We start from the raw sequence: 24,834 nt of genomic DNA, 5'->3' as shown, positions 1-24,834 counted from the left end.
GGGGTGGGGGACATTGTACATTTTATTTCACCATTTTAGTAGATTGTGGTAGCCAGATGAGTGAACTACTCAAGGGATCATCTGCTGTATGCTTTTGGAAATCTAGTGAATGTAACAACAAGAAGTAGTACTTTTTCTTAAAATAGCTGTATTTTCTATTTGGCTCATTCATACATAGTTTGCTCTGCTTTTTCCTTTTTCGCTTTTCTTGTTTCTTAGAAAAAAATGCTGAAAGGACAAGGAACATTTGATGGGGAAGGTAAGCATTTGATTTTCCAGACTTTTATTGCTGTTTCAATGTGGAATATCAATTATAAGTTGAAAATCCAACTGCAGTAACAAAAACACTTAAGAAAATGTCCAACTTCTTCCCAAATTATACAGTACAAAGCTCTGCACTAAGCTAAATTTTCATCCAGTAATACCAGCAGTGAATGGAATTAATGGCATTCTTTGTAAGCTAATAACTTTGTCAGCTGGTGTCCTGGATTTTTAATTCTTATCTACTCTGGCCCTAGCCTCACCTCCCTCAAAAAAATGGAGAAAGAGTAAGAGCTAGTCTAACTTCTTAGTTAAAAATCCTGTGTTTGGCATTTAGATCTTAAGTCATATTTCCTTTGACTTAATATTCTTTCCCCCATATTTCCACATTTCAGTGTCACTTCTGACTTCCTGTTTGCTTATCAAGTTTCAATTTTGGGGAAATCTAAGTCTCCTGGCTGCTAGAAACATATTCCTAGCAATCTGTAACCCGTATAGAAAAGCTGCTTCAGCCAGGTGTTCAAACCCTAATCAGATTAGTAGACTTTGGTAAACAGATGGGTCAAGTGTCAACCAACCGGAAGGGCACAAAACTAGTGAGCAGCCCCACCTGCAGCCCTTGCAGGTCTGGGGAGCATGGAGGAGGTGAACGTAGTTACTTGCTTTCATACTTTGAAATGTTAAGATTTTCTAACCTTTAAAGAGTCATGAAGAAGGGTATGCCTCTCTGTAAGTAAATCTAATGTGAAATCACCCAGAGTTATAAAATACATTATCTTAGGTGGTTATAAATATTTTCCTTTGTAATTCTTATAAAAATCAGTTCCCTTGGAATATTTCAGCATGACCAGTTTAAAAAAACGTTTTCATTGCACAAATCTTAGGAAAGTGCTCTATATGGAGAAGAAACCCAGATATAGTATTTTAGCTGGTTTGGATAAATTCAACTCCCTGGTTTTATAATTGAGGAAACTGGGAGCTTGGAGAGGTTTTGTGCCTTGCCCACTGTCACACAGCAGATAGGACAGATAACTGGTTCTTAGTCCAGTTTGCTTCCTCTTGTACCACTTTATGACCATGAAGTGAACAGAGCATCTACCTAATATGTGTTTAGAGAAATATTTTGCATCTTCTCAAATATGACATTGATTCTGGGACCTCTGTCTCAAAGGGTTAGAAATGTTGAGCTTCTTTTTTCAGTCAGAGAACACAACTTTTTTATAGTTCTATGTTTCCTTTTACATGGAGCTGTTTCTATGCACTTTCTTGTCTCTTCTCAAATATGATGACCTAGAAATTGTTCCCATATGAGGAATACAGAATTCTTACAGTTAATGACTAGCAAGAATGTACCTCAGGGATCAGGTGCAGTAGAGTGGTGTGAACATCTCGTGGTGGAGGCAGGGACTTGGGTTCCTCTCCTACTGCTTCTGTTCATCAGTTGAGTGACACTGAGCAAGCATCTTAACCTCACCAAGCCTTAGTTTCGTCATGTATGAGAGGAGGCTGATAATACTATTATTGCCTGTGTTACTGTGAGAACGAATGAGGAATCTTATCAACAATGTATGCATATGTTTTGTGTCAACCACTAACTGCTTTAAAGAGCACTACAGAGGTGTGGTAACTGAGCCTTTACCCTCACTGTCGGTTTTGCATATGTTAAACAATCAGAGAACAGTAAAATCTTGCATTGAGTCCAGTATTAGTTTAGACATGGTGCCTACAGAACATACAGCAGTTGGTAAGAGAGGAGGCAGACGTTTGCCAGCTTCAGTAGGTAGGAAAGGTATGTCAAGCTCAGCGTGTCCCAAACGAAATTCATAGTCTTTCCCTCTGAAGTTGAATCTCTCTGGGTGTTGCTGTCTCCTGCTGTGCCGTTGTTGGGACCTGTGGCCCTGGGAAGCATCTTACTGCCTCCCTTTCTCTAATGCCCCATCTCCACTCCATCCCCAACAGCCCAAATGTCCATTCTCCCATAGCACCCTAATGAGTCCCCTACGCAGTCAGTATTTTGCTCCAACAATAGAATCAAATCTTTCCTTTCCATGGATTCCCACTGCAATCAGAATAAAATATAGTCTTTGTAGTTGTGAAAGAAGTTCAGTTGTTTTGTACTTGGGATAAAATCTAGTTAACGTTGCCTGCAAACCTCTGGTTGACTGAGACTGTCTGGCTTATTCCCTAGACTCACCTTGCACCTTTGTCCACTAGACACCCACACTCTACACGTGGACTTTTCCCTTGTTCTTCTAAGGTCTTACGTTTCTTCTTGCCTCAGGGCTTTTGTATATGCTTTCTCCTTTATCTCTGTAGCTTCCCAGCTTTCAGATCGTAGATTTTTCTTAGTAACACCCGTCTGACCCCCAGACTGGGTCACGCCCTGCTGAGAGGCTGTTCTTAGAGCACCTGTATATACATTGTTCAGCTTATAGGTATGTTTATGTACAAGACTATTGTGTCCTCAACCCAACAATGACTTGCCTTCTCATTTGTAGTGAAAACCAGAGTCCTTTCAATGGCGTTGAGGAAAGGGCCTACGTGATCTGCCTCCTATTCATCCCCAGGCCCCATCTCGTAAGCTTTCTCCCTTTCCTTAGCCCATTTCAGTCATATAGGCCTCCTTGCTGATCTTTGTACGTGTAGACGTACGAAACAGACTCCTGTCCCAGGACCTTTGTCTTTGCTCTTCCCTCTGTTGGTATGTTCTTTCCCTGGCTGTAGGGTGGCTTGCTTTCTCACCTCTTTTAGGTCTTTGCTTAAATGTCATCTTGGTGAAGCCTCCCCAAACCACCTTATTTAACAAATACATACCCTTTGTAACGCTCCCCTCCTTTCCCTGTTTTATTTTTCTCCATGACACTTACCAGCATTTGACATACCCTGAAAGTTATTTGTTTATTTATTGTCATTCCCTGCTCACTCTGATGTCCACTCTATGAAGATCGAGATTTTTATCTTTTTTGTTCATCATTGTATCCCTAGTGCCTAGCAGTTGTTGGCATCTAGTGGGCATTTTCCAAATATCAGTTGAATGAATAAATGAATGAGTGACTTGGACTGTTTTCTCTTCCTATTTTTAGCTCATGAGGGCATAGGAAGTGTCTTTTATTTTCCATTTAGCCTCAGCCCTTGGCACATTGTAGATATACAATAAATGTTTGTTAAATAGGTAAATGAATGGTGATGGACTTTGAAGGAAAAGAAGGGTATGAATTCAGTTTAACCACCCCCCCCCAAAAAAAAAACCCCAGTGATTTAAGAGGCATAGCTATCCTCCATGAGTGGTGGACAGAGATGTGGAAACTTTGCTTCAGTGGGGATTTCACACATGGATCCCTCCCCTTCCCCTGCATGAATTTGAGACAGAGCTCTGTGAGTGAGAAAATCACTTTTCGGTAATTATTCTTCAGTGACAAAATCCATTTGCTTCTTTGTTATTTATTAAACTGGGGACCAAACGTATAAATCTGGATGTTTGTTTAGAATAAGTAGCATAATGATGGGGGCAATTAGTGATGTGTAGGGTTGTATTTTTTGCAGAAAATGCTGTCCTGTATCAGAACTACAAAGAAAAGGCTCTTGACATTGACTCTGATGAAGAGTCGGAGCCCAAAGAACAGAAGTCAGATGAAAAAATTGTGATTCACCACAAGCCACTGAGGTCCACATGGAGCCAGCTCTCTGCGGTAAGTGTTCACCTTTATCTTTCCGATCTGTGGGCGTGAAAAAAACCAAGTTGTGGAAATTAGGTTTGGATATGGTTTTAATTTTTTCTGCCAATGATCCTGTAACCTGAAAGAGAAAGACTCTTCTTTTTAGATTGTGAAATGTTTCTTGAAACTCTTCAGACACTAGTGAGAACGTTGATTTTGATACTTCTGATCAGGAAAATTAGGTTTTGATAAAATAGGGTACCTTGACACTGATATACTGTACTCTGGAAGCTTTTTCTGCTTGGTATGTTTTCTTATTTTTTACATAGTGTATATGCAGAGACAACTTAATCTATCCTGAACTTTATCATAATTATGGCTATATATACAAATATGTGTGTGTGTGTGTATCTATGCACAATAGGGAGTTGATGACAGTTCTTCCTTGGAAATTTCATTTGATTTAGACACATTTATATGTTCTTGCAGTTGATTAATGGGTGGCATTCTGTTCCATTTCCCTCTGTGCATCTTTTGTGTGAGCGTGTCTGGCACTTATGTTGTATTGATGAGTAATTTCTTCTCTCTGCATCAAACATCTTTTGTTTATAACTATAATTTCTCTTCCTCCTGGCTTAACAAATGTCGCAGTGTGCTGCTTAGTTTACTTGATGTGAGTTTGGGCACAGCATCTGTGGGCATCCAATGCATTACCAAGTAGAAAGGAATTCCCATGGCTGGCTTGGGTGGTGGGAGCATTGCATCAAGAACAAGCCAGCACACCTCTGTGAGTCCCTTAGGCAACATGGGAACAGAAGCGATTCCCTCTCAAGCTGAAATGGGCATTGTTCAGAGTCCGGAATCTCATGCATTCAGGGGACATGCCGGCATAAGGAAAGGAGTTGTGTACGTTGGAGCTCAGGAACAGGCCATGGGAATAGATATATGGTGATGATGGGAATGACTTCTGGTCACGTTCTGCCTCCCTTCTTCTACTTTCTGTTGGAATTCAGAATTCTAGAAACCGAGCCCTTTCTCCCTGTCTCTCTCCCAACCCCTAATTCTGTTCTAAGGAGAATTTATTCATTTCCAGTGCTTCCAAGGTATGACATCCTTTGTATATGTCACAGGCTGAAATGCCTATCGGGACAGGGCGAGCAGCATTACAGGGGATGCTGGTGAGTGTGGAGGTTGAGGCCTGGTGGGGATTATGGTGAACAGGCCCGATACGACCTCAGCAGCCGCCACTTAGCTCACACCAGCCCACTGGTGACTGATCTTCTGACATTTAGAGAAGAGAATGCAGCAATCCAGATATGAGTATTATCCCAATTCAGGTGTTAGAAAAATGATGTGTGAGACCAACAAAATATTTACGGGGCAGTCTTGTCTCCTATGCTGACAGTTTGGAACTTCTGTGATCTTTCTCTATGATTTTTGCCTGTGCTCAGGTGGTAACACCTATCCGCAGAACTGATGTATTCATAGCCTTATACCCTGATGTAATGATCTCATGATATTATAACCCAAAGCACATATGTGAAAAAACTGATGACAAGGCCCATGGAGGCTATGTTGGTTCTAAATGGCTGTCATTCATTCTGTTGTTGGTGTGGACCATTTGGTAGAGGGTCTTTGAAAAGAAAGCTGTGGCTTTTTTCAGTTCTTCCTCCGTGGCAACAGCTGCATTTGTTAGCACGGGCCTGAACCTTGCCGCTGTTCTCTGAACGCTAAACAGCAATGTGTACTAATGTGTCACTTAAACTCTGATCCTACCTAGCTTGAGTGCTGAAAAGCAAGCTGCCATACTTAGGCCTCCTAAAGTTTGGCTTTCAGCTAGATTAGCAAATGCACATTAAAATAATACTACATATCCCTCAGTACAACTGCAAATGTGGGCACGCATTTCATTTGGCAAAGGATCAATGTACCCATGTGCCTTTTGTTAACAAGATTGCTATCAAAAGACTGGTGATAAAATGTAAAACTATAAAGTGGGTTCTAACTTCAGTGTGTGTTATCTTGGGTTTTAGTGCTCCCAGGAGGCTTGTGTGTATTTATTGTGTTGCTTGGTAATTACATTTAATCAAAGCAGCATTGGACTTTGCCACCTCCCATTCTTAAGACACCAGCCTGCATTTTCTTTGTGTGTTTGTGTCTCCTTTTCACATTTAAAACGTTTTACTTTAGTTTTTTTTTTTTTTTTTGTACTGCAACATGCAGAAAAACTTAAAAATAAGTATGTGTAATAGATTTCTGGGTACCTGCCACCCACATTGAACAAATGGTAACATTTTAACATATTTACTGCAGATCTCCCTTTTTTTTAGGCAGATCCAGTTAACCACTCTCCTCTCCAATATTTTTCTCCTTTCTGCCATCCCAAAATAATCACTGTCCTGAAGTTCTCTTCTGTACTTCCCATGTGGGTTTTCTGTCCACTGAAAAGATGCAAGCAGCTCTGGCTTTTAGGAAAGTAGATATTTCAATGCAAAAAGTGGTCATTACTTTTTTAGAAGCCTCCAGTTGTTAGGTCCAAGTTGCAGTTAGGACCCTAAAAAGAGGAAGCTTTGTGAATTATGAACAATGTCAGGATGTCTCCGTAGGGATCTGCCCCTCCATTTATCTGTCTGACCTCTTGCCCCAATCCTTCCTTGTAGAGGGGCTGCAGCAGTTAGTGCGGGCCTCAGAAACATCTGTTCTTTCCATGCTTACCTTCAGTGTGCCACATTAATAGGGTAGCCCCCCCATCTAATCAGGCATATATCACTTTAATACAAAACTCTTCTTTGAGTATGGCCTTGATCCCAGAAAGAGAGTAGGACAGGGGGCTTTCTGTGTGTGAGGGTTTGTGCGAGCACACACGTGCATTAGCTGTTGTTGGTTGTTTTATTTTCTTAAAACCTCTTTGTTGCAAACACCTGCCTGCCTTCTGGGATGATGAAACTTTTCTTATCAGTTGACTGTAAGAAGCATTCAGTATGCAAAAGGCTCTTGGGCAGTGCAGAGGTTTGCAGTCTTTTATGGTTGTTGTATAGGTCTTTAAGCCTCTAGTCTACAGACTGAATGTAGTCTTAGTGTGCTTGTGTGTATGTCTCCTTCGGTTCCATTGAACAATTGCACGGGTGACAGGTGTCCTCACTTACATTGTTGGGGACAGGGTTAACTGTAGCGTTGTGGTTATCTAATAATAAAGGAGAATTAGAACTGTTGAGACATTAAGTTGGGCTTCAATAGGAGGGAAAGTCTAGCTGCCACAGACTTCTCTCATCAGATTAATAAGTGAATGGTGATTACTTGGCGATGGTGCCTCTGCCAGCAGGGTCTCCGTGCAGTAGCGGCTGTCGTCCTGTAGTCAGGACACTCCTAGGCTCCTTAGTATCGTAAGACGGTGACAGGCTTACTCTTCATTCCCTTGATTGTCGAAGGAGGTAGAGCTCTTCAGGTCGATACAAAGTAGGTTGGTAGGTGTAGGATGTCTTCATTCCAGGGAATATAACTTTGTGCTGCTTTTCAGGCCTGGAAGAGCACTAATATATGAGAAATAATTTAAAATCTTATGGTTCCCAGATTTGAGGCTTTGAACTTGGAAAGTCATCTTTGATTTCTAGAGATCGGTGCCCAGAGACCAAGAACCTGCTACACACAGGTCAGTTGCCCAGTGACTCACCCAAAAGGGCAGCGTGAGGACAAAGCCAACGGTTCTTGGACCTCTGGGAAGAGCCTGTGGTTTTTGAAGGAAAATATCAATATTATTAGTCGGGGATAGAACACCAAGTCCTTGTTACAGTGACTGCCAGGTGTGTAGCCAGTCGAGTCCCGGATGCAAGGGGAGCTTCAGGATTTCCCTAAAGTTCATCCTTTAATGGGATTCTGGAAGCATTTTCAGTATTACAGAAAATAAAAGATAAATCTTGACTGCAGTCTTTTTGTTTTTGCTCATAACCACGCCTCCCTGTCCCAAGATCACGTACTGGGCATGTACTGAAAAATGATGGTTGTGAAACCAGTGTTTGTTTTGTCAAGATCAGTGACAGCACTGAAGCCACACTCACCACCCGTGCCCTGACCCCATTTATTTGCCATGGGGTGTGTTTGTGTCATTTTTATCACCTTGACATGCCAGGTACCTTTGAAAAGGGTGTTTAGGCTCCAGAGGTAAAAACAAGCACGCGGGCGAATTTCCCGCTGGGATTCAGCACCTAATATAGTCATCCTCTGCTCTGCTCTTCCTTTGCACTTGCTGACAGGGGGCTTTATCAGTCTTCTTAAGTCATTTCGAGTATCTCCTCAGTTTGTTCAAAAATTTTAGACTCTGTGGTTAGGAACTGTTTTCATCAGAGTATTCCTTCGGCTTGCGTAGTGGGGCTAAGGATTTGGGGCGATCTGATGTTAGGACCTCAGTCTCTGAGTCCTGGCTCCAGTCCTCAAGCACACATTGTTTGCCTCTGGACGACTCTGTCTCTCTCTTTTTTTAAAGATTTTATTTATTTATTTGACAGAGAGAGACAGCCAGCAAGAGAGGGAATACAGGCAGGCGGAGTGGGATAGGAAGAAGCAGGTTCCCAGCAGAGGAGCCTGATGTGGGGCTCAATCCCAGGACCCTGGGATCACGCCCCGGGCTGAAGGCAGACGCTTAACGACTGAGCCACCCAGGCACCCCATCTGGACGACTCTCTGGAACTGCCAAATGAGAAAGGACCATTTGAGAAATGGCAATTTTATATAAATATAATTTCATCCATATATATAACAGGCACTTGGGAGACTTAGCAGTTTGATCGGATGGTACTTACTCTTTCAGAATTTACACCATGTTTATTGTGCAAGACCTACTGTTTTCTACTAAAAACCAGAGCTTAACAGATGTAATAAACCTGAATATCATCCTGTTTGCAGAAAAGGCTTAATGCATTTAGAGGTCATAGAAAAATGCATTCTTTTTCCTTAAATTTTCACACTTGTCTGAATTAATTTTCAGTTGTTCAGTGATTTGCTCCTTAAAATAATCTCTTCAGTCATATAATTTTCCATTCTTGTTTTGCAACATTGCAGTCTCATAAAATTGTCTTTTACCTTAGATGGTGATTAATGCCTTTTACCATATCTTTTGTGTTTAAAAAAATAGAAAAAAAAAAACCGCTCATTTTTCATGCCTGGCTTGCTTTTAGCACTCATAGTGAAAACAGTCAGGGCTTTAGATATATACTTGTCCACACTTTTAAATTGGACAGTGGGTCTCCTGGAATGTTTGTATCTTTATAAACAGAAGTAGGGATCCATGTGCCTACACCTCAGATGCACGCAGAAATTCTATTCTAGCCAAGAGGGCTGGAGCTGGGGGCCTGCTTAGCTCAGCCAGAGACTGGCCTCTATCTGCTCCTGCCATTTCAGTACAATTAAATTATGGTGTTCTTTTAACATTTTTGTAAATTAATTTTGATTTATATAAGCAACACATAATACGTTCTCCATGTAAAAAAAAATAAACATTTCAGGTAAGACTAAAATCACTTTTGTCATATCTGTAATCCCAATCTCTTTCCCCTTCTCTATAGGAATGCTATTCTCAACTTGGTAACGTTCTTCTCAAAATCCACATGTATACATTTAAGGGAAATATAAAGATTGCGTGAGTTTACTTATATATATATACTCCGCAGCTTTTAAAATTTGCTTTTTTTCTGAACAATGTGTCTTATAAATCATTTCATGTCTACACATGATGATCTTCAGTGCTCTTCTAGCTTCTGCTTCATTCTGTAGAATGGATATCTGTTTTGACTCTTCCCCTTGGAAAGATTATACATGCTTTGAGAATGTAATAAAAACTTTGAGGCATGGATCTTTAGAAAAATGCACACACAAGTTTATATGCAAATATTTGTTTATAATTTTTTTTCTGGTTTTTTTTTTTTTTCCAGTTTGAGGACTTTTCTTTTCTTCTTCTTCTTTTTTTTTTTTTTTTTTTTTTACTTTATCTCCAAATACTGGGAACACCTTACTGGAGCTCTCTGTGTATTTTTTTTTTAAGATTTTATTTATTTTTAGAGAGAGAGAGAGAGTGGGGGGAGGAGCAGAGGGAGAGGAACAAGCAGACTCCTCACTGAGCACAGAGCCTGATGCAGGGCTATATCTCATGACCCTGAGATCCTGACCTGAGCCGAAAATCAAGAGCCGGACGCTCAACCGACTGAACCAACCAGGTGCCCTTGGAGCTCTCTATGTATTAAGTATCGCTTCCATGCTGTTCATATCACCTTTAGAAATTTTCCTTTTTCTGAATTATAGCAGACTTGGAACTTGAGCTTATGTATAACCCTTTCTGAAGAATATATATATATTGAAGAAAAAACTGTTCCAGCTGGAGCTGAGTAATGAAAGGGCAATTGAATAGTAGATATGCCAGTGTTTATGTTCTTGATTCTCCAGAGAGAACAATAGGGTGTGAAATGTGGGTATGTGTGCACCATGCCCCTAGGGAGGCAGAGCACAAGAGACAGGTGCTCCACGAAAGTGGGAGGAGATGAGCACAGGGATATTAAATTTTGATTGGCATAACTACAAAAAGACATTTCAGTCAGAAACCTAGACTTGGGCCTCAATACAAAGAGGGTCTTATTATTTTATCGAGCAGAAAACCAACCAGAGAGATTGATGACTGATTCCTTCATCTCGTCTTCATGGTGAGCCTGCTCTGTGCTAGACACTGGGAGATAGAGCAAAACAGACTCCACCTTGTTTTCATTTCCTTACAGACACCCTTCCTGGTGAGACAAATATCAAATAATCCCACAAATAAATGACAGAATTACAGCTGTATTAATGCCATGAAGGACATGTTTGTGCTGCTCTGAGATCCTCCTGGGGGAGGGCACCTGTCTGGGCAGGGTGCTGTCAACCGATAGATGGTGGCAAAAGGAGAGACAAGAGCCGCCATCAGTGGCATGTTAAGACAGGTGTCTGAGTGAAGTTGGTGGTGGGGGACAGGGACAGAATTGAGGAGTCCCAGGCAGAGAAACTGCTGTATGTAGACCCTATGGGGTAATGGTAGGTAAGAGGAGTTAAAATAAAATCGGTGCAGGTGGAACTTCTTGCTGTACTTGGTGGGCACTTCCTCACTCCACCCATCTCCAAATGTGGGAGGCTCCCGAGGCTCCATCTTTGGGCCTCTTATCTGCACTTGCTTGGTGATCTCATCCAATTTGGTGGATTTAAATACATCATATACTCTGATGACTTCCAAGTTTCTATCTCTAGACCAGACCTTTGCCTGAGTTTTCAGATAAGGATATCCAGATTCTTTTCCTTTTTTTTTTTTAAAGATTTTATTTATGTATTTGACAGAGAGAGACAGCCAGCGAGAGAGGGAACACAAGCAGGGGGAGTGGGAGAGGAAGAAGCAGCCTCATAGCGGAGGAGCCTGATGTGGGGCTCGATCCCATAACGCCGGGATCACGCCCTGAACCGAAGGCAGACGCCTAACCGCTGTGCCACCCAGGCGCCCCTCCAGATTCTTTTCTGATACAATTGGCATCTCAAAGTTAACCTGTCCAAAAATTTACTTCTGCTAATTCTCTTCTCTCCCACCCAGACCTGCTTTTCTCACAATGTATATTTTTTTCTAAGCAAATAACCACTCCATCTTTCTCTTTGCCAAGGCCAAAAACCTTGGAGTCACTCCTCACTCTTCTCTTTCTCCCATAACATCTTCCAATTTGGTGCAAAGTCAGTTTGTTGCCTTTACCTTCAGAAGTGGATTGTCCCCACTGCTTCCCAGCTCAACTTCTGTATCTCCTGGGGTCCCTTTACATCTCCTCTCCGTGTAACAGCATATAATTGTAGTGTTTATTTGTGATGCTGTTAAAATACACTGAGATACTCTCTCTTCGTTCTGATCCCTCAGGTGTTCTCGCCTCCACTTAGAGTAAAGGCCAAGCCTTACAGTGGCCAGTGAGGCTGTGTGATCTGGCCTGATTCCCTTTCTGGACTCATCTCCTGCTTCCTCCTCCATCTTTCTCATTGCTCAGTCACACTGATGTTCCTAGAATACAGGGTGTACTCTGCCCCAGGGCCTTTGCTTTTATGGTCTGCCCAACTTACAGTAGCTCTTCTTCCAGAGAGCCACATGGTTTTCTCCCTCACCTTCTCCCTAGCACTCCTTTAACATTTCTTCATGATACTTACTTCTCTCACATACTGTGTGATTTACTTTTTTGATTAATTGTTCATCTACTCTGCTGGAATAAAAGCTGCATATAAAGGCAGAGGTTTTTGTCCGTTTTGTTTCCTGCTATTTCCCTAGCACATGAAACAATGCCTGACTTATAGTGCGTTTGCAGTAACTATTGGATGAGTTTATTAATGAGTGTATAAATAAATGAATATAAATGCAGAAATCTAATCCCATAAGTGAAAATAGTAGAAAGTTACTCAGCAGTGAAAACAGCAAGGAAGTTTACTATTTAGGGATCATTTGGAGGATGTTTTAAGTTTTTATTAAAAAAAAATTCTTGATTGTTGGTTGGCTACATCCTGGATTTAATACATGTCTTTGATACATTGGGGAACTTGGCGTCTTCATAGCTTAAAACTATGTTAGCCCATGGTAGGTATTGGCTACTATGAAATCAAATTCAATGGCAACCTAATTTTTCACTTGGTATTTCTTTTGGGGAGGTAAATGGGATGTGTTCAAGAATGATAGCATTCTGTAGGAATACAGTGCAAGTAGGTAAAGGGAGGGAAGGCTCATTTACTTTGAGGAGTTCTAATGACTGTGCGAAAGGCACATTAGTGAGTTTAGGATTGTGGGAATCATCTATCAGATTCTTGTATTTACCCTCTCGATCTTAACATGTGCCCTTGTGGCATCTTCTCCTTTAGTCCAATGATGGGACTGTTCTTCAAGGCCCCATCCACAGAGTGATTTGTCGCCATGAAGAGTTGAGAAGTCGTTACTATAAAAATTATTATTGAATCTTTAACTACTGAACTTGTGTTTAAAAATTTGTTTCTCAAATTTTGTTGATTTATCCAGAGTACCGATAGCCTGTTGATTTTCTACTTTAGTCTGTGCTCTAACGTCTTAAGATTATTATGGCATTCATTATTTGAAGAGGTAAAGACTACAGAGCCAACGGATCGCTTCTACAGAAGGATTAGTGTTGCCAGTGGAAGGAAATTGCAGATTATTTTCCCTTTTGGTGTGGGAGATAAACACTGCCAGCCATCCAACTGAAATAACACAAAAATGGAGTGGTTCCCATTTTGAAGTGGCAGGAAACTGCTTCAGGTAATGATATGCAAAGGAGTAGGGTTGTTCGCTCAAGTGACACCAGGGAGCCCCTATATCCTTGTGGGTTCAAGGTCTCAGTAGGAGCAGACAGTGCAGCGGATGACTTGCAGGGTAGCTGTAGCTCAGGGACCCGGCATTGAATCATTATGATATTAATTTGTGGACATGCAGTCAAATTATTGACCAAATATTTGCAGAGGACGTACTGTGCACCAGGGGTTGTACTAGGTGATTCCACTACATTTTATGTAGTCCTTAGGACAGTGGCAGGAGGGCAGTACTATTTCTCTACCTTGTATCAAGGCAGCTGAGACTATGAGATGTTAAATATGGTTACTCTCCAGCTATTTTTGGTAGGGTTTTGAGATTACCTAGAACGGAGCCTTGGGCTCTGGAAGAAAAGGAAGTATATTTCTCTCTGGTACTTGGCCAATAATGTGTCTCAGCAACTATCTGCATGGTGGCTCTCTTCTTGACATGAACTCATTTTCCCTTTTTTCTGTGTCTGTCTTTTCTCCCGAGAACTCTGCACACACTCCCATTTCTGAGTTCTTGTATGTTTTCCTGTCAGCTTCTGTATATAACTACGCAGTTCAGTTTCTTGAGAGAGAATCCTGTCGGATCAGAGCAGCTCAGCACTTTCCCCCCACTTAATAGGCCACTTAACCATTTTTTGTTGTTTGGCCAGGTGCCTAACTAGCTCTATTCCAATCAGCTTTGGCCTTCATGATGTATTATGGTGTGAAATGTGGCCACCTTGGGTTGTTGATTTTGTGGAGGCCTGAGTAGAAAAGCGTTCCTTGTAGGGGGTCTGTGAGACTGTTCAGCAACATGACTGACATATCTAGTGTAAATTTACACATGGTGGAGTCGATGTTGCAAAGACGATTATATCAGAGGCTTAGCAAATGAGAAATACGTTTTACCTTGTAGTCGTGTGTGTGTGTGTGTGTGTATCTCAAACAAAAGTTAGAAGTTACCCTTAATACTTGCATTACACTATATTTCTGCCTTTTCTGTTTTGCTACATTTAAATAGATGTTGAAATTCATGGACTTTATCGTGTCATTCACTTGTAGTTTGAAAAACTGGTGTCTGATTCAAAAATTCATAGGTATCACACTGCATCGTGGTGGATGTGGCAAGCAAAGCAAGCCTAAATCCCAGTACCTGCACCGTAGGAACTTAGAAGCTGGTTCAGAAGACAATAGAAGTGAAACAGCTAAATGGTGTTTCTGAAAGAATGTAGGGCACAGTGCCAAAATGAATGACACAAAGAGAAATCACAGAGAGCCATAAAGGTCAGGGAAGCTTTCTTGAGAGAGGGTGACTAAAACTAGGTGGGCAGAAGAGTAGGAAATAAAAGCAGTGGAAGTATGAGATATGGCTTGAGTGAAGTTTGATGTATAGGTCAATGGAAGAACAGCAGTGGTAAGTCTTGCCAGTGTCTCAGATCTCCTCCATACGATAAGATAATCCCTGTCCGATGAAACCATTGCATGCTTTGTACATCTAATGTACATCTAATGTTCACTTTCTTACCCAATTTTCCAGAACAGGTTTTGCTCAGGTTAGATCTTTATTGCAAATCTAAGAAATTAACTTTATTGTCAGTGTTGTTTTAAGTAACTGACTGGTTTGGAGTTGATCATTCCTCTCCATTTGCCGCTTGACAAAAACAACAAATAAAAATGAAATAGCCACTGAGATGTTGGCACCACTTGCACAAACAGGAGTTCTCCTCTCCTGCCAGAGGCGCACCTCAGCCCTGTTCTGCCCTCGTCAGCCCTAGTTGACTCAGGCCTTCACTGAGTCTGCGGTGCCGTGCTCTGTTACCCCGACGCTAGCCCATTCCTCGTCGCTGTCACACCTGCACACGTGCTCGGCCTCACACTCCCTTTCTTCACTGCCTCAGAAGCCACTGTGGTTCGGGCTTGACTGAAATCTTGCTTTCTCGTTGCCTCCCTTTCCCTTAGCTACTTTACTTCTTTTATATGCTGGTGGTCACCTGCCATGTCACTAGCTTTCCTTGTGGGCAGCAACAAAGAAATGCAGGTATTACTGGCATCCTTAAACAATTCCATGTGTCTGCCCTGCTTGCTTTATTCCTTTCTTGAGAAAGGACTTTGAAACCTGTTTTAGTTTTTATTAAAAATGAGGCTTTGATTACAAAGCCATGTTTACTATGCAAAAATCAAAAATTACCAATAGACAAAAAGAAGAAAATAAAAATTAGTTGAAATCTCTCCCTCTCCCCATCACTGTTGACATTTTGGTATAGAAATTTTCAGACATTTTGTGTGTGTGTGTGTGTGTGTGTGTGTGTATACGTATAGAGGTTTTTTTAAGCAAAAATTCAATAATATAATATTGTCTTGTTACCCATATTTTCCCTTTAACGATGTTGTAAATATCTTTTCATGTCATTAAACCTGCTGTTTTGTAACACATTTTTTTTCTTTTTTACCCATGTTGTGAGATGACTTCTCATGTCATTAAACTTTCTTCCATAAGAATCTTTTTAAAGCCCATATTGTATTTCATCAAATAAGTGGATGTTTGGTTCTTTTTCCCAACTCCGTATTATTAGTCATCAACTTGTTCTTCAGTTTCCAATTTAAAATTCAAAATATAAAGGTGATTAAGTCCTTTTAAAACAATCTTTTTGACTTACAGACAGGTTCTCCTTATTACAACATTAAACACACCAGTTAAGACTGGAATCTGCTTTGATTTGACCGCCATTCCCAATCCTTTCCCCTGTTAGCCACTATTAACACTGCTCTCAGTATTTTATGAAGTGTTCCACTTTTTAAAACTGCCCATCCTTTATTAAATTCTTGTAGAGAACTATCCGTCACTTCTAAAACCAGTTTCCTTTTCATCCTTTCTATTCTGTGTCATTAGCTTTTCATGCCTTTCCTAACTTCATTTTCTTCTCTTAATTGTTGATAGAGAAAGGAGAGCTGTTTCTCTTGCTTATCTGGGGGCTACGGGGTGACAACATTTGAGTCTGGGCTCAGTAGCCCCACAGGGGAATGAGGCCAGTAGGAGCCACAAGTGAAAGAGAGGAATGTGTTTAGCAGGAGTAATGTCAGGACTAATGAACGGGTTAAATTGCCAGGGCACCCCACTGACAGCTTAGCTTTCACAGACGCAGAAGCTGGGAACCCAGGGGGAGATGAAGTGTCTGGGCCATTCAGGAGGAGGACCATAGTTTAGGGGAACTAGATAGTGTTTTAAGTAACTGATTGGTTTGGAGCCAGTTGGAGTTGCCAGGTTGTTAACAGGTTCTGCTGCATGGTAAGCATTTGATGCAGCGATAGTTTGAGAAATAAATAAATAGATAAAGGACCGACAAGAACTCTGAATCAGGAATTGGCTAATATGCGTAGCTAGCTAGTGAGGGCTGGTTGCAATGAAGTAATGCATGCTTATCTTCTAAATTGCACAAAGGACAACAGTTTATTCTTGTATTTTTAATTACCTATCTGCTTGTGGTTTGTACTTTCAGCCTCATATCTGTATTGAAATAATTTGGGTTCATTCAGGAATCCTGGCTCTGTCTGTAGAAGGTGACGCAGGCCATAGAGGAGCAAAAGCCTCAAGCCCTGGCCTGCCTTATCTGAGTTTGCCATTGATTTTGCAGACCTGAGGTTACCTCCAGGAGGCCGAGAGTGCTGGCTGCTTCTTAAGATCCAAGAACTTTGGTGAGAATTACAGAATTATTACTGTACATCAAAGAGGAGATCAGTTTTTTGAACAAACAAATTAGGAGGTCCCTGGCACATTAGTTGACATATTTTTAAAATGATTTTATTAAATGGGCCGTTGTCTTCTACCTCTCTGTTTTTTTAAAGCGGTATTTTATCTATTTACCCACCCCCTCCTGAAAGTGTGACACTGTCCTCCTCCTGATCTTGTTTATCTGATCTTCGGTGACACAGATCTCTGATCCTTTAGACTTGTGTCCTATGGCAGCTCATAGCTTAGGTGGAGTGATCTCTCAGGATCTTTCGCTGTGGATGAGGTGGGCCTTCAGAGAGCCTACAGGCCTGGTTACAAGGACACTGTTTCTGGATCCTGGCAGATTTTTCATTTTAGGGACTTGAAACATACTCTCGGAGAGCGGCTGTTCCCATGTTATTTACAGTGAAAGAACTCTAGCTCATTTGTAATTCAGGGGCTATGTGGGTTGTGTTAAGTCTATAGAAGACCTGAGAGTGATTGTGTCCCATGGTATAATTTTACTTGGCCATTCATTCCCTTAGCACTTTTGAACTCTTGAGAACAAAAAGCCTATGAATAGGGAATCACCAACAAGCGTGAATAACCAGCTGATTTTCAGCAAGTGGGTAAACTCTGGCAAGTTTAAAGGTCTTAGCTCAAATTGAATATCCCGGTGCATTAGTGCTTTATGAAGCCAGAGGGATTATAAATATCTGATCTAAGTTTTAACTAGCTATATTTCTGAGCCTTTTTGGATGGTCAGTCATTTGAGGCCCTCCCATTCTGGTTTCCCTGGCTGGTAGGGAAACACGGAAGGAATGTGCCAGCCATCTGATCTAGAAACAGTAACTCGTGGAGGGCCTGAAAATATACCCCATGGAAAATGACCATCTGGTCGGCTGAGAGACTGGTGTTATTAACGTCAACTCCCTCCGCAGATAGAGGACTGGCTCTATTCTGTAGATAGAAATGTCAGTACTGGGACTCTCTTTGGGCCTGGAGAATCATATTGGCTTATAACCTATTCCAGTTGGTGAAATCAAAGGCCAAGGAATATCGACAAAGTTCAGGGTGTCCTGACACAGTTCTCCACAAGGTGAAAAATCCCCGTAACTGTGCTGAATGCAGGAATGGAATTAACTTCCAGGCTTCTTCTATTCCCTCATAGGGTAGTTGTCTAGAAAGCTCAGATGTGCAAGGTATCAAGAAGGAGCCAGGCATGAATTTTAGATGGAGTAGCTAATTAACTTTTGGCTTTCTACTTGAGGGAGTTTACCCTTTTATCAATTTCAAAAATTTTAGGTCTAACTAGACAATATCGTATGCATAGATGAAGTATCTTACACTGTTCTTTATTAGTTTTAGCCAATTGTCAATTTCCATACCATTTGAATATACAAAATATATCCGTTACAAAGATCATGAGTGAAGAGTTTCAATACTGATTACTGCAGTACATGTATACATATACATAGAATCTGTAATGATGAGTGTAAAAACTATTGTAACCGTGAGTTCTCTGCATTCATGTCTTGATAAGCCACATATATGTTTATATTTTTAAACTTACGTTAAAACTGTAGATGTGGGCTCAGTTCTGTGTTTTTTTTTTTTTTTAAGATTTTATTTATTTACTTGACAGAGATAGAGACAGCCAGCGAGAGAGGTAACACAAGCAGGGGAGTGGGAGAGGAAGAAGCAGGCTCACAGCGGAGGAGCCTGATGTGGGGCTCGATCCCAGAACTCCGGGATCACGCCCTGAGCCGAAGGCAGACGCTTAACCACTGTGCCACCCAGGCGCCCCTCAGTTCTGTGGTTTTATTGGAGTTAATTTTTATCCACTTAAAACGTTGAAGATAACGACATGCATCATACTTTCTCCTTAGAGTCTAGAATCTGCCATGGTAGGATTTGAACACTTTTGTGAATTGGTTAGATTATACAAAATCAAGAACCCCAAACTGAATCCAGTTCTTAGTGTTTCATTAAACTACATTTGCAGTTCTACTTACTGATGATATAGTTAAATAAAAAATTTAAATCAGCAAGGAATAAGAAAGCTCACGTGAAGTCAGAAGAGACCGTTAGAGGCATGTTGCTTTGGCTGTCTGTGTGTTCCCAGTTGTACTCAGCCAGAGTTACCAATATGAAATATCGTTTATTAAAATATAGAAGGAGGGGCGCCTGGATGGCGCAGTCGTTAAGCGTCTGCCTTCGGCTCAAGGCATGATCCCGCCGTTCTGGGATCGAGCCCCACATCAGGCTTCTCTGCTAAGAGCCTGCTTCTTCCTCTCCCACTCCCCCTGCTTGTGTTCCCTCTCTCGCTGGTTGTCTCTCTCTGTCAAAATAAATAAATAAAATCTTTATAAAAAAATAAAATGTAGAAGGAGCCTGTACAATTTTAATTTTTTTCATTTAGGGTAGCAAATAGGAATCAGGTGTTAGAAGCTGCTGTGCTATTTTTTTTTTTTTCTTTTCCACACATGGAAACAAGAGGAACTTGAAACAGCATGATAAACTTGATAATATTCCAGATTCTCTTAGCAAAAACGTGCAAACTGCAAAAAGCAGGTCAATTTTAAAACTATAGGTATAAACATATGCTTTTCACACATTTTTTTTCTTGGGAAAAAAAAAAAAAGCCTGAGCCTTCCAGTGAGTTAAGTTTACTGATAAGGTTTGCTCTTTTTGAATTAGAGAATTTCTAGAGATATTTACTTTTTTTTTTTGAGAGAGAGAGAGATAGAGAGTCCACAAAGGAGGGGGAGGGTGCAGAGAGAGTATCTTAAGCAACCTTCAAGCTCAGCACACAGCCCAACATGGGACTGGATCTCACGACCCTGAGATCATAACCTGAACCGAAATCAAGAGCTGGATACTTAACCAACTAAGCCACCCAGGTTGTCCTTAGAGGTATTTACTATTAAAAACTTGGCACACATTCTCCTTTTTTTCCCTTCCTTTTCCACCCTCCATCCCTCCTTTCCTTCCTTGTTTCTTTCTGATTGATATTTTGCTCCGGTGTGTTCATTCTACCCTAATATTCTGTTCTCTGCCTTTTCACCAGTCTCCATGGGGGCCCTTTCTTTCTCTGGTTTCATTTCTCCAAACTGCTCAGTTTCTGAAAGCATCTGGCCTGTTCATGACCTCCTCCATCCAGGCCCCTGCTCCCAGGTACTACTTAAATTTAAGTTGAACATGAAAAGAAGTCCCAGGTGGACATCATGATACCTCTTGGCTCAGGAGGGGGAAGCTGTCCAGCCTGCCCTGTACAGGGGACAGAACGGCCAACAGAGAAGGACAGGCGCTGGAGCTGTGGCCTGGCAGCCAGCCAGGAGGGGCTGGTGGGTCATAACTGTCCGCAGCAAACTTTGAGGCTCCTCCAGTGGGCTGCACTTCAGTTTTCTTAGTTATGATCCAGGAATGCTCCCTGGAATCTTTTTCTTTTCTGTCTCAGTAGTTTTCTATGGGTTGCTGATGACTTTTTGGTTAAAGGAGTATTTTACGTTGTTTGTATTAGTATTAATGAAATATGATAATTCTGGGAGTGAGTGCTTTGCCTTTTTCAAAACTACTTTTTTTCCCCCTCAAAAGAGAAACTATTTTGTCTGGGGATTTTTTTTTTTTCTTCTCAATGGGATAAAGTACTCTTAATCCCTCAGTAAACTAGCTGTCACCTGTGTAGGCCTCTAAGTCCACATGGTTCATTCTCTTTCCCTTAAGATTTCTGGGTCTGAACTCATTAGTAGTTCTGGATGACAAGGCCAGTGCGTGGAAATTCTTGCTGGTGATCTCACCTGCAGAAATTGTGGGCATGGCGCCTGGATATCGATCTGCCAAGACTGTGTGTCAGGAAGGAAACCCTGTGAAATTCCTGCTCCGGGTTAACCAAACGGGAGTAGTGCTGAACAGTTTCATTCTTCTGGCTGGTCTCCTCCCTTATTAAAATGGATGAAGAAGCCTTTTTAGCCGTGAATTCTTGCTGACAGGCTGACCCCGGGTCAAGATGGTGGGTAAGGCTAAGAACATTCCACAATATGGGTGGATGAAAAAGAACATATGGAGACTTGATACAGGCCTGGCATTAGAAGGAGTTTTAGTAATGATTGCCCAAACCTAGAAATGGGGTGCCTCTCACAGAGCAGGAGTCCCTCAACCACCTGGGGCACCTGATTGGTGCAGTTGGTTGGGGATCTGACTCCTGGTTTCAGCTCAGGTCATAGTCTCGGTCACGGGATCGGGCCCTGCATGGGGCTCTGTGCTCAGTGTGCAGTCTGCTTAGGACTCTCTCTCCTTCTGCCTCTGTCCTTGCCCCCACTCTCTCTCTCTCTCTCTCTCTCTCTAAAATAAATAAATCTTAAAAAAAGAGAGAGATTGAGATTATGAGCTCTGGAATTAGACAGGCATGGATGCAGATCTGGCTCTTGCTACCTGTTAGCTGTGTGGTCTTAGATCTTAAGCCTCACTTGTTATCCCCACCTGAATCAGGGATAAGGATGGTATTGATTTTCGTGAGTTTTTAGGAGGATTCAATGGGAAAGGGGGTATAAAATGTTTAGCACACATCCAGGCATGCAGGAAATGTTCAGTAAATAATTGCTGATTTTACCACTGATTTAGGACTCTTTCTACACTACTGCACTACTTTCTATCCTCTTCCAAAAGTCAGGTTAGAGACCGTAACATGTGTCTACATTTCCATGACAGCACAATGTAGGGCACTATGCGCCCAAGGTCTTCACCCTAAGGTTTACACCACTGGGGATTCATGAAGACCATGCCAAGTGGACAGGGATCATTTTAAGGATACCATTTTTTAGACTTTTACGTTCCAGGTATCCTCCTTTCTAAAACTGAGACTCCGTGTTGCTCAGTGTTACCCCAGGGTTTTTTCTGATCGCCTCTCTCACAGTTGCCCTTTTTGCAATTTTACTAAAAGTGTCCCTCCTACCCATCTCAAATCTTAGTGTGGTGCCTTGTTCCAAGTGTCAAACCACTGGGGTATAAGATATGGGGGGTAAAATTAAAATATTGGCTTCAGTGAAGCTTTTTTTAATGAAGCCACTATAACCCCCCCCCCCACCTTGCTAAGAGTTGCATTCTCAGTAAAATTTACTTTTTTGGGCCTGATGCATTAAAATTGGAAGTTATTGTGTTATTTTGGTCATAGGTTATTAATGATATTGTGGTGATTATATAATCCAGAAGAGTCTCTTTTATATTTCAAGCTCAATGGTCACAGGAAATTTTAGAAAATTAAATTGAAAAATGTATTTTTGCATCTAAGTACGTTAGGGTGATTAATAAGATACCCTACCACACAGAATTACATTAGGAAATTTTGGGGGAAAATTGACATAAAAATGTGACTTTTAAGGAGAAAGAAGAATAATCTCCAGCTGTTATGGGAAGCATATTTATTTTTAAATGGAGGATGGTGGATATCAAACTGCTGTGCTTTTTACAGATGTTTGAAGACCTGTGTTAAAATTTTATTGCTGTTAGTTTCTCACAAAAGGGGAGGGTACTCTCCTTTCTTGCTGTTCTCTTTGTTAAGCACAGAATTTAATTGGTCAATATTTTATGTATGCCTTGCCTTTTGCTAATTTAATCTTTAGCTGAAAAACATGATTATCTTTCATGTGACAGACTCAGTGCCAGGCATACCAGAAGACGTACCAGGCCCTGCCTTCATGGAGTTCATGGTTCAGCCTCTACTCTAGCTTTGAAGCTGAGTCATGGGGGATGCCTGTTTGGTTAGGCGTCTGCCTCTGGCTCGGGTCATGATCCTGCTGGGGTCCTGGGATCGAGTCCCACCTCAGGCTCCCTGCTCAGCGGGGAGCCTGCTTCTCCCTCTGCCTTTCGTTCCCCCTGCTTGTGCTGTCTCTCTCCCTGACAAATAAATAAATAAAATCTTAAAACAAAACAAAACAAAAAACGAAGCTGAATCATGGTAGGCACTGCAGTAATCAAAAATGTGTGGTAATTTAGGTAGAGATTGCAGTAATTCAGCAGTAATTCAGCTAACAGTGCAATGGCTTTACTCACCAGTACAGTACTGGTGTTCTTAGTTCTTGGTTCTTGTGGGTACTTTTGCTTCCCCAGAGAATATCTGGTTAACATCCTAACATTTTTTGTCAATTAATTAATTAATTTTGAGAGAGAGAGAGAGAGAGAGAGCATGTGAGCCAGGGTGGGAAGCAGGGGAGAGGGAGAGAGAGAATCTCAAACAGACTCCTGGCTCAGTGCAGAGCCTGATGCAGGGCTCCATCTCAGGACCCTGAGATCATGACCTGACCAGAAATCAAGAGTCCTTCCAGTGCTCAATGGACTGAGCCACCCAGGCGTTCCTTTCTTTGTCAAATTTCATTGTGTTGAAAAGAATGATGAAATTGGGGCAGAGGGGACTTTGTTTTCTTGTTCGATTGGGTTTGTATGAAGAGCATGGGTATTCCATGGAGTCTTGGTGAAAAATAGTATTAAAGTTATTTTTTCAGTGTGCGATCCTGGGCAGTAAACTCTCAGAGGGGTGGCTTCACTTTCTTTATTGTTAGATTTCTTCATTCATGATTTGAGAAATTAATTTGATAAGCATTTTAGGAATATCTAGACCTAAGACTAGAACAGATTAGCACAACCTGATGGGATAGTGTTCTAGACACTTTGCAGTTCTTTTGTGTTGATGCTAATTTATTACTGTGATTAAATATTCTGTGAGGGACCCAAAAATTAATATGTACTGAATTCACACATTTTGCATAATTTCTCATAATTCATTTGTAAAAGGGCATGGAGTTATGCCTTCCGTAATTAATTATTGAAGTAAATGAGCTCAACTTCATTTTGCTTTTTCCTCTAGGTGAAAAGAAATGGATTATCACAGACAGTTAGCCAGGAGGAAAGAAAGAGACAGGAGGTATGTTTTCTACTGAGCAGATACTTTAAAGCTCCAAAGAATGTGTGCTTTCACCTACTGTGTGCACTGGCTTAGTGTTTTCCTTTGAAAACATATTCATTTTGTTCTTTTTCATAAGAGGTATGTGTTCATTGTCAAATAAAACTACACATAAGAACCCGGGAAAGGAAACTTTAAAATATCTTAATGCCATTTTAGCTTAAACAACAAAGCACCTAGTCGAGGTATTTAAACTGGAAGAAATATGTTGCAAATGAAAGAGATGTTAGATCCTGGATTGAAACAGGACGTTAGTGGGAAAACTGGTGAAATCTGAGTAAAACGTGTACATTTGTCTACAGATAAAATGTACAGTGGTTATGTCATGTGCCCTGGTTAGGGGAAGCTGGATGAAGGAAATAGGAGCTCTGTTTCCTCTTTTCAAGATTTCTATAAATCTAAAATTATACCAAAATAAAGGTTTACTTAATAAAAAATAAAACCGATAGTAATAAGATTTTACAACTTGAAATTTAAATAAATGCAGTTTAAGGAAATTATTCATTGTAATAATATAGTGACGTTCTCAAAACACTTTTTTCCTGTTATATGCATATTACTATGTTTATGTATATACATGCATATAAGTTGCACAAAGGACATGCACTGTATTTTTGTTTTATTGGCATGAAATAGCATAAAAATACAAGGCAACATTATAGTGTCATTTTTTTTAAGTTTAAAAAAGCAAAATAGTATGTAACATTGGTGTACTCATCACTGAGAATTAACAAAGGTATTACATTTATAATTTTTCCTCATATTTTTAAAAGAAAACAGGACTTTCAATAAAGTAGAAGCCCTGTGCTCTCCTTGGTGCCATTCCCTTCCTCTCCTCCCTGTGGGCAGCTATAATTATGAATTGATGTGTACCTATCCGATCTGTGTTTTTTTCTTTTTAAGATTTTATTTATTTATTTGAGAGAGAGAGAGAG

The 24,834-nt window shown here is 40.9% G+C and overlaps 1 protein-coding gene across 1 annotated transcript in view; it reads left to right on the top strand.

Moving 5' to 3' along the window:
* Positions 1–24,834, top strand: part of ARHGEF26 (Rho guanine nucleotide exchange factor 26) — a 117,289-nt gene that overhangs the window by 2,352 nt on the left and 90,103 nt on the right. The window contains exons 2-4 of the mRNA XM_008706933.2: positions 220–259; positions 3,805–3,950; positions 23,804–23,860. Of these exons, the coding sequence (XP_008705155.1) occupies positions 220–259; positions 3,805–3,950; positions 23,804–23,860 (243 nt within the window). The remainder of the gene's footprint in view (positions 1–219; positions 260–3,804; positions 3,951–23,803; positions 23,861–24,834) is intronic.

Source organism: Ursus maritimus, unplaced genomic scaffold (genome assembly GCF_017311325.1).
Source record: "Ursus maritimus isolate PB19 unplaced genomic scaffold, ASM1731132v1 scaffold_20, whole genome shotgun sequence".
NCBI lineage: Eukaryota > Metazoa > Chordata > Mammalia > Carnivora > Ursidae > Ursus > Ursus maritimus.
The sequence above is the reverse complement of the archived record's forward strand: the minus strand, read 5'-3'. Positions and strand labels throughout refer to the sequence as shown.